General features: G+C 54.8%; 1 protein-coding gene across 3 annotated transcripts; it reads left to right on the top strand.

Annotated features, from left to right (window-relative positions):
- Window positions 1-610: 610 nt before the first annotated feature.
- BAP1 (BRCA1 associated deubiquitinase 1) lies at window positions 611-12,952 on the top strand. 3 transcript variants are annotated; one of them, XM_071550692.1, is made up of 17 exons: window positions 611-722; window positions 3,431-3,460; window positions 3,549-3,603; window positions 4,267-4,399; window positions 4,740-4,859; window positions 5,329-5,390; window positions 5,470-5,612; window positions 6,465-6,543; window positions 7,091-7,214; window positions 7,541-7,658; window positions 7,857-8,044; window positions 8,390-8,523; window positions 9,110-9,582; window positions 9,696-9,802; window positions 10,501-10,593; window positions 11,126-11,198; window positions 11,452-12,952. In XM_071550692.1, exons 1-17 carry the CDS (start codon window positions 686-688, stop codon window positions 11,583-11,585), a joined length of 2,103 nt encoding a protein of 700 aa, XP_071406793.1. In that variant the 5' UTR covers window positions 611-685; the 3' UTR covers window positions 11,586-12,952. The 3 variants fall into 3 exon arrangements, with proteins under 3 accessions (XP_071406793.1, XP_071406792.1, XP_071406794.1); XM_071550691.1 differs by having other exon boundaries at window positions 9,696-9,856; XM_071550693.1 differs by lacking the exon at window positions 11,452-12,952 and adding an exon at window positions 11,364-11,438 and having other exon boundaries at window positions 9,696-9,856.
- The last annotated feature ends 108 nt before the right edge of the window (window positions 12,953-13,060 follow it).

The following is a 13,060-nucleotide window of genomic DNA, read 5'->3' as shown; positions in this document are numbered from 1 at the left end:
CTGGGCAAGGGGTCCATCCAACAAACAGTCCGGGATGTTGGAACTTGTGGTAGAGGCCCACACACTCAGCAGTGCTGTCAAGTGTTGTAATAAGCAGATCCTCCTTGGAGACACAGGAGCAGAACTAAAAGTGCTGAAGTACCACAATGCATAGAGAATTGCAGGAATAAAGTTCAGCAACAAGTGCTATAAACTAAATTGCCCAATAGATTTAATTTTTAATTATTTATATTCATTCATTAAATAATATTTATTGTCTATTTACTGTGGATAATAAATAGAAGTAGCAGCACAAGGAAAGGAAGGAAAGGATATAAATCAGCTGGCAGAAAACAGGAGTGAGACATGACAAAGCTTGTTGTTTTAAATGCAATAAACTAAACATCCATCCGTCTTCTACAAGCTGTGGCAGAAAGAAAAACGCACTTGCGTTTTTCAGAGGAGTAGTTTTCCAGTCCCACTAGTTTCCCAGTCCTAGTCCCAGACCCAGGCCTGGCCCCGATCCCTGTTTCCGGTCCCTTTAAGGCGCCACCGCCCTTTCGGGACCCACGTGGCGTCGCAGGGCCGACGCGTCGCGGTCCGGGTGACGTCACGCCACGCCGCGCGGTGATGACGCGTCAGTGCGAGCGACGGCGGGTCCCGTAGTCGGGCCCGGACATGGCGGCGCGGCTCGGCCCGCGGGAAGATGAATAAGGGCTGGCTGGAGCTGGAGAGCGATCCCGGTGAGCGGGACAGGCCTGCGGGTCAGGCGGGGGCGCTCCCAGGGACAGGCCGGGGCGGAGAGGGGGCTCTGAGGGGCGCGCGGGAAGCGGGGCCTGGGCTGGGAGATGCGCGGGGAACAGGCCGGGGGGCCCTGAGGGGTGGGCTGGGGGCATGGGGTGCACGGGAGGAGTTTTGGGGGTGTGGGTTGCACAGATAAGGTTTTGGGGGGCATGTGGCACACAGATGAACTTTTGTGGAGATGTGGGTTGTGCAGGTGGGGGTTTGGGGGGCTGGCTGGGGGTGTGGGGTGCGCAGGGAGAGTTGTGGGGTGCAGCTCCAGAGGGGGAGAGCAGGAGTTGTGGAAAGGGAGGGAATGGGAGCAAAGGGTGGGAGAGGGGAGCTGCCAAGGGGGTGCCCGGGCATGGGTATAGGGGTGCAGGTGTGGGTGGAGGGCAGGGGTGGGGAGAAAGCGGCTGGGGGAGCTTTGTGAGGGCTCAGAGTGGGGCCTGGGCTTTGGGGGCACTGGCACACGGGGCCTTTGTGTGTGTAGGGGCTGATAAACCCTGGAAAAGATCTGAAACACCTTGAGGTGCAGCGTGAGGCATTGCCATCGTTTGGAAACACACCCTGGAATGTCACTGAAACAGGCAGAGGGGGTGCGTGGGGTGCCCTGTGCTGCAGGAACAGCTCTGGCTGGAGATCTCAGGTCACTGGGGACACCCTGTGTCCCTTGGAGCTTGTGAGGGGGCGTCCCCATCCTGTGTGTCACACTCTGCCCAGCGTGGAGCAGAAGGATGCCAGGCATCCCCTTCCCGCTGTGTTGGAAAAGGTGGAAGCTGTGCTGGAGTCCTGGAGGTGTTTCACGGGTTGGGATTTGGGGGCCAGAGCTGGTGTTGGCTGGAGCATTGTCTGAGCATTGTTTTAACACTTCTGAGTTGCTGCAGTGGGAGCTGCTCTGGAGGATGGGATTGCAAGTTTTTGAGACTGAGTGAGGAATTGCTACCTCTGGAATTACACTCACGTCCTGTGCTCAGCAAAGGGTTCTTTCTGCTCTCAGTCTCCAGGTCACCCTGGGTTTTGCTGCTTTGTATCCTCCTTGCTGGTACTCAAGAACTTCTGAAATCATTCCCATCCAATCCTTCTTCATCACAGCAGTGCTGAAGACAGGACATGGTTTGGACTCTCACAGCTGTGAGGGAAGGTTGTTTGCTTGGGAGATAATCTAGGCCGAGGAACGTTTCATTTGGGTATGTGGCAGTTGGGCTGCAGAGGTGGCAGCTGGGACAGCTGTTGGGAGTGTCCCATGTGCTGCTCTCAGCCTTCAGCACATCCCTTCAGCTGCCCAGCCCTCGCCACAGGCCTTGGGACTGGGATCTTTGGGTACTTTTCTGGTCAGGAAGGATCGAGAAATCCAGGTTTGGGCAGAGGGGAGAGCCTTGGGGACATCCGGGCTGTTGGCATTTGTTGTGTGTGCTTGTGAACATGGGAATGTGTCCCAGATGACTCAGATAATTTGGGATGGGGATTTGGGTGCTCCAGGAGCGATGGAGCAGCAGGACTGCGCCTTTCAGGGATACTGAGGTAACACAACTGGAGAAGAAGGCAGGGTTGAAAGGAACCAGGTGTGGTGTAAGAGCGTGGCACAGTGAGCAGGCTCTCACTGCTTTGAAGCACATTATTGCTGCAGCATATTTCTTCCCACTGACAATTTTGTAAGAAATATGATGTTTTCTGCTAAATTAGGGAAGACTTTTTGCTCCCAGAAGTTTCCTTCCTGTTTTAATCATTTTAACTTTGGTGTGGAAGCCCGTTGTGCTCCTGTCTTCTTAACTGAACCACTTCCTTCAGGGTCCTTAAATCCGTTGCTTACAGGGATGTTTCTCAGGATTTAATCCTTCTTATTTGTATTCCCTGGACTTCTTCCTGGGCTTTTATCAGCCTTTGTGTGGGAGCTGAAGAAGCAGTTTTGTTATTCCAGTCTCGAGCTCGCTAACTCCATGTGCAGGGTGACTGCCTGGAAATTGGGCTGACTGCTTTGCTTTGGCATCACAGTGGTGGCTGCTGCACAGTTGCTGATGTCTGATAATCTTTTGGTCTCCTTGCTGTTCTCTGTATCCCTGGTTATGTCCTGCTGCAGGGAATCTTGTAGTCACTGGAGTCAGGCTCTTAGATTTGGTCCCCCAAGAAAGAGGGAGATGAAGACCTGCCTTTTGTCCCTCAGACTTCCCTGCAGCCCTATTGCTGTGAGCTGCTTTCTCTTCACTGTCTGTCTTTCACTAACAAGAACAGAAATTGCCTTCTTTTAAAATGTCCTGTGATCTATTCAACCATTTTCCTCTGTGTTTGGAAGTCTATGTGTTGTTCAGGTGCTCCCTGTTGCTGCTCATGGTGGGGATTTATTTGTTGGCAGGTCATCTGCAGTGGGTCAGGGTCTGAAGGCAGGTCTAGCTGCACTGGGCTCTGGCAGGAGAGGGCTGGATCAGGTCCTGTTGAGGAAGAGGATGATGTATTGGGATGGAGAGATGAAGGTAGTCAGAGCACCTCTGCAGCAAGCCAGGACTCAACATCTCTGCTGCTGGGACTCAGCGTGATCCTGGTGCTGCTCTGTCACAGGTTTTCGGCTGTGACGTGGCCTGGGCCCACACTGGACTTTTGGGGGATGGTGGCAGCTGGTTTCCTCTCTGCTTTCTCCAAATAGAAGTAACCTGTTGGTTTTGTTCCTTCTCAGGTCTTTTCACACTCCTGGTGGAAGATTTTGGTGAGTCAAAGAAACCTTTATTTGAAGTCAGTTTTGTGCCCTGTTCTTTCTGGTGGGCTTTACACCAGCTTCTGCCCTTTGTCTGCAGGGGTCAAGGGAGTGCAGGTTGAAGAGATTTATGATCTGCAGAGCAAATGCCAAGGGTAAGTCAGAGGCCTGAGAGTGTGATTTTTGTTTGTGGACTTGGGAACTCATTGCCAGGTGCTCAGGGGGCCCATTTGAGCTCATCTGAGTCATGGAGATCAGCGCTATACATGGTGGGGTAGGATGGCTTTGTCAGCTTTCAGGCAGGTGGGAGACATACTTCAAGGGATTCATCTCACTCTCCTCATGGCAGGGTGCAGTGCCCACCAGTGTTCTTGCAGCGTGGGATTTCTCCCTGTCCCAGTGCTGTGAAATGGCTTTGAGGCTATTGCTTCTTAAAAGCCATTGCTGAACTCTTGAGAATGAATTCCAGATAGGTGTAAAAGGGAAGGTCACTTGGTGACTGTTCTGCAGGTTGGTCAATGTCCAGAGGGGAATTTCCCATTCCTCTGTCTTCTGCCTCTTACGACTTGTCAAACCCCAAAGTTTTCAAGCTTGATTGTTGGCTGAGTCTGGAGCATCAGCACAGGAGAGTGTCCTGAATAATGTGGGGCTAAGGGGGTTGTGCCACGGGTGGTCACCTCCAGAAAGCTGGAGTGGCTGGTTCTACTTTTCCTCTGTCTTTGCCTGTGGTTTGAAATAGAAGGTATCTGGCACTGGGCAGTGCAGCCCCACTGGTGTGGTTGGTCCAACATGCTGCAGCTGCTGACTTCTCTCCTCAGCCCCGTGTATGGGTTCATCTTCCTGTTCAAGTGGATTGAGGAGCGCAGATCCCGCCGGAAGGTCTCCACGCTGGTGGATGAGACGTCGGTGATCGATGATGACATCGTTAATAACATGTTCTTTGCTCACCAGGTAGGCTGGAGGTGATGGAAAGGTGTGTGGGGGGGTGTCTCCTGTGACACCTCAGGGAAGCAGCTTGGTGCTGAGAGGCTGCACTGCTCTTGCGGGTCATGGGACAGCACCTTTTTCCTGGGAATGTCTTCCCTGAGCTCCAGGTTGGAGGGAATGCAGTGAGGGCTGTGAGGCTGTGGCCTGCACTGTGGGCAGGTGCTTGTGGGGCATGGTGAGGTTGGGTAGCTGCTCTCACAAGTGGTTCTTGCATCAGTACTTTTCAATTGATATCAGTGCTGAGGGGTTGTTGAAGGGCTGCCTTGTTCCTGCTGGTTAAGCTGGTCCTTGTGTCATCCTCCAGCTGATCCCCAACTCCTGTGCCACCCATGCCCTGCTGAGCGTCCTCCTGAACTGCAACAATGTTGACTTGGGCCCCACTCTGAGCCGCATGAAGGATTTCACTAAAGGCTTTAGCCCTGAGGTAGGGGCGGGGCTGTGCACGGGTGATGTGATGTTTCTCTCGCTCCCTCTCTGAGTGATGCTCTAACAAGCTGTTCCTTCCCTGCCCTCTGTGGCTGCACCCTGCAGCAAAATTGCCTCTTCTCTCTCATGTCCCTGCCTTGCCTTGCTCAGAGCCTTGGCCCCCTTGGGCTGGGCACAGCTCTGAGCCTTCTATCATGTTACTCCCCATGATCAAAAGTCCTCTCTCCTCCCTTCAGACCTGTTATGAAGTCAGTGTTTCTCTCTAGCTGTAATTTCTTCAGTAGAAATTGTGTGTTCTTTCCATCTTGGGCTTTATCTGTAACTCGGAAAAGCAAAGCGTATGCCTGAATGTTGCTGTCCTGGTCCTGTAGATGGAGGGAGGGAGGGAGTGGGCAGGTGGTTGGTGAAGCATTTTATTTATTTCCTGTCACTTCTCAGCTGTTTTTCTCTCTTGCTGTTGGCTGTAGAGCAAAGGCTATGCCATTGGCAATGCCCCGGAGCTGGCCAAGGCCCACAACAGCCATGCCAGGTGAGTAGGGGGTGCCTCCAGATCCTTCTCACTGGAGGAGACAGACTCTCCCCTGACCTCCCACCTCTTTCCCTCACAGGCCGGAGCCACGGCACCTGCCAGAGAAGCAGAATGGAATCAGTGCTGTGCGGACCATGGAGGCTTTTCACTTTGTCAGTTATGTCCCCATCAAGGGGCGGCTGTTTGAGCTGGATGGGCTGAAGGTCTATCCCATTGATCACGGTAAGAGCCTGCCTGGCCCTGCTCACTGATACAGGTGAACAGCACCCTGGCGTGCCCAAATGTGTGGTTCTTCATTGCTACTTGGTGTCAGCTGATGTTAGCAGAGAATCATTCCTAGGGCTCCCAGATTTGTCCTGAGTTTTCACAGCTCATTTTGGAACCTGTGCACAGTGCTGGGAACTGTGCCTAGAAGGCAGTTATTTCTAAATGCTTTTTCCAGTCTTGCCATTTTTTTCCCCCCTTGCTCAGGGTCACAAGGTACTTCTGCAGCTCTGAAATAACATGGTATGACAAGGACAATTGGTCCTTTCCTCACTCTTCCTTGTGCCAAATAACAACTGTGTGTTGAGGCATTGGGTCCCAACACACATCCTAGTGAACTGCCTGGGTTACTCCCTTCTTTTACAACTTGACTACTCAGTTCTGCCTTTCAGGCACCTATTTATCCATGCCAGGACTTAGTTTCTATCTGTCAGGTCCTTTGATAAGGTACCGCTTCGTGTACTTAGCTTACTTAAGCATGACACTAGATCTGGCGGGAGGTGGATCCCTGCAGAAGTGGGATTTCCTTGGACTCTGCGAGCCTCAGCCTGTGAATCCCTTGTGGACTCTCAGGTTCACAACTCACCTCTCTGGCCTGCAAGTAGCTCACTTTTTCCATTCAGATGCAGAGGGTCCACCTACGGGCTGACACATGATGCTTCTGCCTCAAGGACCCCTTTTTGACTTGCCCCCTTGTATGTAAGGGAGCTGTGGGATTGTCTCTGCTGTGGATGGCAGGATCTGCTCTGGGAGTCTGAAGCAGGAGCCTTGGCCTGCTTTGCCAAGTCCAGCTGTGTCTCGTTACCACAGGGCCATGGGCTGAGGACGAAGAATGGACGGACAAAGCCAGGAGAGTAATCATGGAGCGCATCGGCCTGGCCACTGCAGGGTAATCTCTCAGGCCATGCAGCAGGCACTGGCCTTCCACTGTTTTCCCCTGAATTCTTTCAGCTGCGGTCTCTGAGCAGCAAGCTGTGCAAGTAGGGGTGGAGAACATCACCTGTGTAGAGGTGCAGGTGCTCTGCCCTGTTGCCTTAGAGCACACAGAGAAACTGCATTCTCTGCTTCTGGTCCTTCGGATCCTGAGATAAACCTTTTGGTTGCTTGGGCATGAGCATTAGGGAGATACACAAAATCTGTGTGGTTGTGGTCCTGGTGACAAGCCCTGGGTGATCCTGCTGGAGCAGATGACTTCCTCAGGTCCCTTTCCACGTTATGCAGCCAATAACTGTGAGGGGTGTTTCGTGTGGTGGCTGAAGCAGCCTTGCTCTGCTCCGTCAGCCAGTGTGAGGTTTGACTTGGTTTGGGGGATAAGCCTTGGGTGTGGTGGTGTTCAACACCTGGACTGGGGGTGGGGCTGGCAGCCTGCTCGCCCTGTGCTGGGGGCCCGGCTGTCCTTGCTGGCCCATGGCTGAGCACACTGGCCCTTCCTGCAGAGAGCCCTACCACGACATCCGCTTCAACCTGATGGCCGTGGTGCCCGACCGGAGAATGAAGTACGAGTCCAAATTGCACATCCTGAAGATGAACCGCCAGACTGTGTTGGAAGCCTTGCAGCAGGTAGGACAACCCAGGCCCTGGGGAAGTGTGAGCCTTGGGTGGCAATAGGCTGTTTTTAGGGCATCTCCCTGTGTTGCCAGGGCCCTGAATTTTGGGGTTTTGTTTGGCCTTGGGAAATGTCTTCTAGGAAGAGGAGATAAGCAGCCTGGCTGCTTGGCCTGTTGCTGCTTGTGTGGGAGGTGGCTCACCCATGGCACTGTCGGTTGTGCACCTGGACACTCGGTGGTTGGCTCCCCCTCTCAAGCTCTGCAGTGCTTGAATGGGAGGGATGTGGTTTGGGTCACCCTGATCCAGCATTTAGTTTCTGTCTGTCTTTTACCTTCAAGCTTATCCGAGTAACTCAGCCTGAGCTGATACAGACCCAGAAGTCTCAGGAGTCTCAGCCTCCTGAAGAGGCAAAGCCAGCCAGCAGCAAGACCATGACTCCAGAGAGCACCCACCCAGGTAGGCCCCCATCCCAGCAGATCATGAAAGCGGGAGGCTTAAGCCTGGGGACACTGGTGACAGCTGGAGGTGGGTGTGATGATCTGGTGGAGTGTAAGAGCTCTTCTCTCACGTGAGGTGGGCAAGGGTTGGCAAGAGGACATGGAGTAAAACGTGACAGTGCTGGTGATGAAAGGCTGTGCTGTGCTTGTGTGGCAGATGGCACCGATGAGCCCACTGGTCAAGGCCACCCCATGGCCACACAGAGCCCACCCAACAAATCCAAACTGGTGCCAAAGACATCAGCGACTGGCATCAATGGAGCACCTCCAGGGAACCCCAACCCCATCGTGCAGAGGCTGCCAGCCTTCCTGGATAACCACAACTACGCCAAGTCCCCCATGCAGGTAGGCTGGAGCTCCAGGCCAGCAGCATGTCTGACTAGAGCAGAGCTGAGTGCTTCCAGTCCCTCACCTCTGTGGGACTGCGGCTGTCAGCTGCCCGAAGCCTGGCCCTGCCTTGCAGCCTGCCTGCCCTGCCACTAACCCAGGCTGGAAGCGGGGAGGGTCAATAAAGACTAACCTGGCAAAGGAGGTTAGCATTAATATGGATCACTAAGTGAGCACAGGGAAGGGTCTCTGTCTCCTCTCAAAAGGCATGAGTCCTGGTGTTGGGCTGGGCCAAGGATGTGTCCACTGGGCTCTTCCTCCTGGCCTCACTGCCTGCAGGCCTTCAGCAATGGTGTTTTGCAGGAGGAGGAAGACCTTGCAGCAGGAGTGGGCCGCAACCGGGTCCCTGTCCGACAGCACCAGCAGTACTCAGATGATGAGGATGACTATGATGATGATGAGGACGAGGAAGTTCATAACACCAACTCAGCCATCAGGTGACAGCTTGAGCTGAGGGCAGGGGGCAGCAAGCTGACATTGGCAGAACTGCCTGCAGGGTCCCAGATCTCTTTCCTGAGCACTGAAAGTTGTTTTCCTTTCTTTACCTGCTATTTCACTGCTCAGTCACTGGATTTTGTCAAGCCCTTCTAAAGCTCTTCACAACCAACCCCCAGTTTCAGTTGCCCTGAGTGTAACTATGTATTGGCAGCAGGCTCTGGGGCTTTGAGAAACCTTGGTTCCCCAGTGCAGATTGCCAGTTTATCTCCTGGCGACAGTGTTGGTGTGCTCAGACTGCTCTGAAAGCCAGGAAGGTGGTGTCACAGCGAGGGTTCTTTTGGGGCTTTGGAAGAAGAGCAGGGGTACGGAGCACCCTGTACCCCCCAGCTCTGTAGAGATCCCTGGGACGGAGGAGTTCAGTGGTGTTGGCATGGTGCCAGAGCAGCTGGCAGCACCGGGGGTGAGCTAGGAATGTTTCATCCCAGCAGGCAGCCTTGACTGCTGAGTGCAGAGCTGGCAGAGACTGTGCTGGACCCCCACCTCCTTCTACCAGCTACTCACCTTCCCTGCTGTGTTCCTGGGCAGGTACAAGAGGAAAGGGCAGGTGAAGCAAGAGCATGTGGTGGGGGCCACAGATGGCCAGCTGTCCGTCCTCCAGCCCAACACCATCAACGTCCTTGCTGAAAAGCTGAAGGAATCTCAAAAGGATCTTTCCATTCCCCTGTCCATCAAGACGAGCAGTGGGGGTGCTGCCATGGCTGTGGTCACCCATTCACAGCCCTCTCCCACCCCCAGCAACGAGAGCACGGACACTGCCTCGGAGATTGGCAGCGCCTTCAACTCCCCGCTGCGCTCCCCCATCCGCTCAGCCAACCCCACACGTCCCTCCAGCCCCGTCACCTCCCACATCTCCAAGGTGCTTTTTGGGGAGGAGGATGGGCTGCTGCGCATCGACTGCATGCGCTACAACCGGGCCGTCAGGGACCTGGGGCCCATTGTCAGCTCCGGGCTGCTGCATCTCACAGAGGATGGCGTGTTCTGCCCACTGGCTGCTGCAGGTAGGTGCCTGCCAGCCTTTGGGAGCTGGCATCTCCCCTGCAGGAAGGTGCCCTTTGATTTCAGGAGGGGATGCCAGTCCTTTGTTCCTAACACTTCCTTCCTCTCTGTGGAGATGTGGGGAAAAGCTCCCCCTCTTCCATCAAACCCAGTGAAGAGGCTCCGGTCGCGATCAAACTGGAGGAGAAGGAGGGCAGTGAGGCCAGTGACAGCAAAGAGAAGGTGGGACTTGGCAGGACCAGTGATCACCCTGGGGGGGAAAAGTATTCTCCCAAGGTGAGTTTTGTGCTGCGACAGCCCTGGGAGCATGGAGCTCACCCGGAGGCGCAGCGGCGCTGGCAGTGACTGATCCGCATGTGCACGCTGTCCCACTCGCGTGTCGTCGCAGCCATGCCTCGGGGCACAGGGCAGTGCAGGGTTTGTGCCTTGCATCATCTTGGGGACCTTTGCCTCGGCAGTGGGTGCAGCCCCTGTCTCTGCAGCTGAGGTGTTCAGCTGTGCTCTCCTCCAGGCCAGGGGCTGGTGAGACCCTGCAGCCCCAAATCCCAGCTTGCTGGTAACTTCGTGACCTGTCTGTGCTCTCCAGCCAGGCTCAGGCAGCAGAAGTTTGCCAAGGGAACACAGCTGGTGAGAATCTGCTACTCAAAACGGAACTTCTTGGATTTTATTTTTGAGGGGAAGCAGGCCCTGGGTGTTTCTCACCCCTTCCCTCTTGTCCCAGAACCAGGTACAACTGGGCTGAAGCAGAACCCATCTCCCCTGCGGCTCGCTGTAGGGAATTCCGTACAATGAACTGATATCTTTCTTTGTTTTCCCCTGAGGAGTTTTTTTCCTTTGATGAATCCTCCCTTTCTTAGTGCAGACAGGAACACCTGCCAGCTCCTGGGTCTGCTCACATTTTGTCTGCTTGATCCTGGTAGGAGCTGCTGGCGCTGCTGAAGTGTGTGGAGGCAGAGATTGCAAACTATGAGGCCTGCCTGAAGGAGGAGGTGGAGAAGAGGAAGAAATTCAAGGTGTGTTGATGGCTTGTTTGTGTTGCTGATTTAGCTTCCCAAAGCTTTATGTCTGGGTTGTTTTTATGTAAAAATGGAGAGAGAGTGGTTCAGCTGAGAACAGCCATTGGAAGCATTCAGAGTCCCTTCCTCGTAACCAAACAGCCCAGCGGGGCAGAGCTCCAACAAGGGCAGACCACAGCCCCAGGGCAGCACTGAGGAGGATGGTGAAGTGTTGGGCTGGGCCACAGTTGAACATCAGCACTGACAGGATGGGAGCAGTCTGCCCCAAGGCTTGGCAGGATTCCCCCCCCGGCCCACCCTCACCTCTTGCTAGCTGTCCTTTTTATGGAACATACTGGTATATAAACTAGGATGGAGACAGTCCCAGTTGTGCACTGGCCCAAGCTAGGCTGGGAGGTGGGTTCCTTCCTATTCTGGTCTCTTTGGCTCATGGGCTGGGCCAGGCAGATCAGTTCTTTGCCCTGTTAGCCTTGAATTCTTCCTCCCTGTCACTCGCTTGTGGATTAATTGTAGATTTGTCTCTTTGTAGATCGATGACCAGAGGAGAACCCACAACTATGATGAGTTCATCTGTACCTTCATCTCCATGCTGGCCCAGGAAGGTGAGTTGTGCTGTGCAGCTTAGGGGGCAGAGGGTGGAGAGTTTTGGCTCAGCTGGGAGCCTGGGAAGCTCACCCTGCCCAGCTCCTTGTTTCTGCCAGGCCTGGGGCACAGGGTAGCGCTCACTCTGGGGAGCCAGGTTTCCACTGTGTGTCCTTCTGATTCAGTCTCAGGACGTGCCCACTGCTGGGTTTTGGGCAAGAGAGGGAGGTAGTTCAGCACTCCAGGCCCACGTCTGTTTGCTCCGCCCTGCAGGCATGCTGGCCAGCCTCGTGGAGCAGAACATCTCTGTCCGCCGGCGGCAGGGAGTCAGCATCGGCCGCCTGCACAAGCAGAGGAAGCCAGATCGCCGGAAACGTTCCCGCCCGTACAAAGCCAAGCGGCAGTAGCTGGGGAGCCAGGACTGTGAGGAACAGCACCTGGGCTTTGTGCCTCTGGGCAATGACACTTGGATCTATGTTCCCCTTTGGAAGAGGGACCACAGTGACAAGCCCTCGGCCAAGGTGGAGCCTGGGGACAAATGGAAGTGGGATTTTCCTCTGCACCTGAGCTGTGAAAGGCAGGAATGTGTCTGGAGGAGTCCCTGCAGCAGAAGGCAATCCGGAGTGCCCCAGCTGCCTGACCACGCCATGGCAGTGCCCAGATGCTGTGTGGCTGTGTCTCAGCGCTGTGGCTCAGAACTCTGATGGGGAGGAAAGAGCCCACCCACCTGGTGGTGGGTCTGGGGGTATGGGAATGCCGGCAATGCCCATGTGGGGCTGTGCTGGCCACAGCTGGCTGTGGCTTATGTCCTGCATCCAGACCTTTAGCTCTGTGCTTCCCTGGGATGTTCAATTCTGTATTTTCTATCGTTCTCCCTCCCTTCCTCAAACTCATTTTTGGTTCTACACAGGCTTTGGCCATTCGGAGCAAGGTGACTCTGGGACAGAGCCCCTTCTGCACCCACCCCACACTGTAGTGCCCCAGTGCCCAGTGCTGCCTGGGCTCCTGGGGATGGTGACACCCCTCCCCCAATGTAGCGTTTCCCCAGTGGGCCATGGTAGGTCTGTTGCTGGATTAGGGGGAGTAGGCTCATCCCCAGAGCTGGGCCTTGTGGTGGTGCTGGGGGCAGTCTGTGGTTCTGCTGCCATGGCTGCTCTCCTTGGGACCAGCTCCGTGGCCCTGGCAGTGCCTGCGGGTCACAGGGGGTTGCTCCAGGCTCAGTGCCCAGAGAAAACCCCATGAATTATGAACTGATCAGGTTCTTAGGGTGGCCTCGGTGCTGCTGGGCACAGTGCCAGGCTGGATGCTGGATGTGGCTCAGTCAAGCCTCTCAGCATGGGAAGAGGTGGCTGGTTGGTGCAGAGGTGGAGGTGAGAAGGGGACAGCAGTGGCAGGTGGAAGCATTGGAGGGAGCCCCCAGCTCCTCCTGCCCAAGCTTCTGGCTGGCTGCTAACTAGAGCTGGCTGGTGCAGCCTGGCTGCCTCTTTCCCACTGCCTCCTGCCAGCACTCTGCACATGCACTTGTGCCTGACCCCAGCAGCCTGGCAGAAATCTGAGGTGTCAGAGGTGAACACTGCCCTCCAGACACCTCCTGTGGCAGAGCTGCCCCAGGAGAGGACTGAATTTTTCCAAATGTGTACGGATCTTGATTATGGAATGAAACAGTTCTTTTGGTATTTGTTGAAGGAAAGAAAATCCTTCTGGTCTCTTGCTGTGTCTAATATCAAGTGCTGTAAATAATGGATCTGTCTGAAGGAATAAAGCTATCCTGTAATAGCCAGCCAAGGGTGAGGGCTGTGAGGGAAAGGAGCGGGGTGTGTGTGGCTGGGAGCACTAAGTGCCAGCTCCAGGCCATGTTTCACCTGCTGGCAGCATTTCTGTG

This window comes from Pithys albifrons, chromosome 3, assembly GCF_047495875.1.
Source record: "Pithys albifrons albifrons isolate INPA30051 chromosome 3, PitAlb_v1, whole genome shotgun sequence".
In the NCBI taxonomy this organism is placed as follows: domain Eukaryota; kingdom Metazoa; phylum Chordata; class Aves; order Passeriformes; family Thamnophilidae; genus Pithys; species Pithys albifrons.
The sequence above is the reverse complement of the archived record's forward strand: the minus strand, read 5'-3'. Positions and strand labels throughout refer to the sequence as shown.

Bases quoted from the DNA above. Each gene is read 5' to 3' on its own strand.
- BAP1 (XM_071550691.1), top strand. From the start codon at position 686: ATGAATAAGGGCTGGCTGGAGCTGGAGAGCGATCCCG. The intron at 7,215-7,540 runs GTAGGACAACCC...TTTACCTTCAAG, and splicing joins TGTTGGAAGCCTTGCAGCAG to CTTATCCGAGTAACTCAGCC. The intron at 9,583-9,695 runs GTAGGTGCCTGC...CTCTCTGTGGAG, and splicing joins CTGCCCACTGGCTGCTGCAG to ATGTGGGGAAAAGCTCCCCC.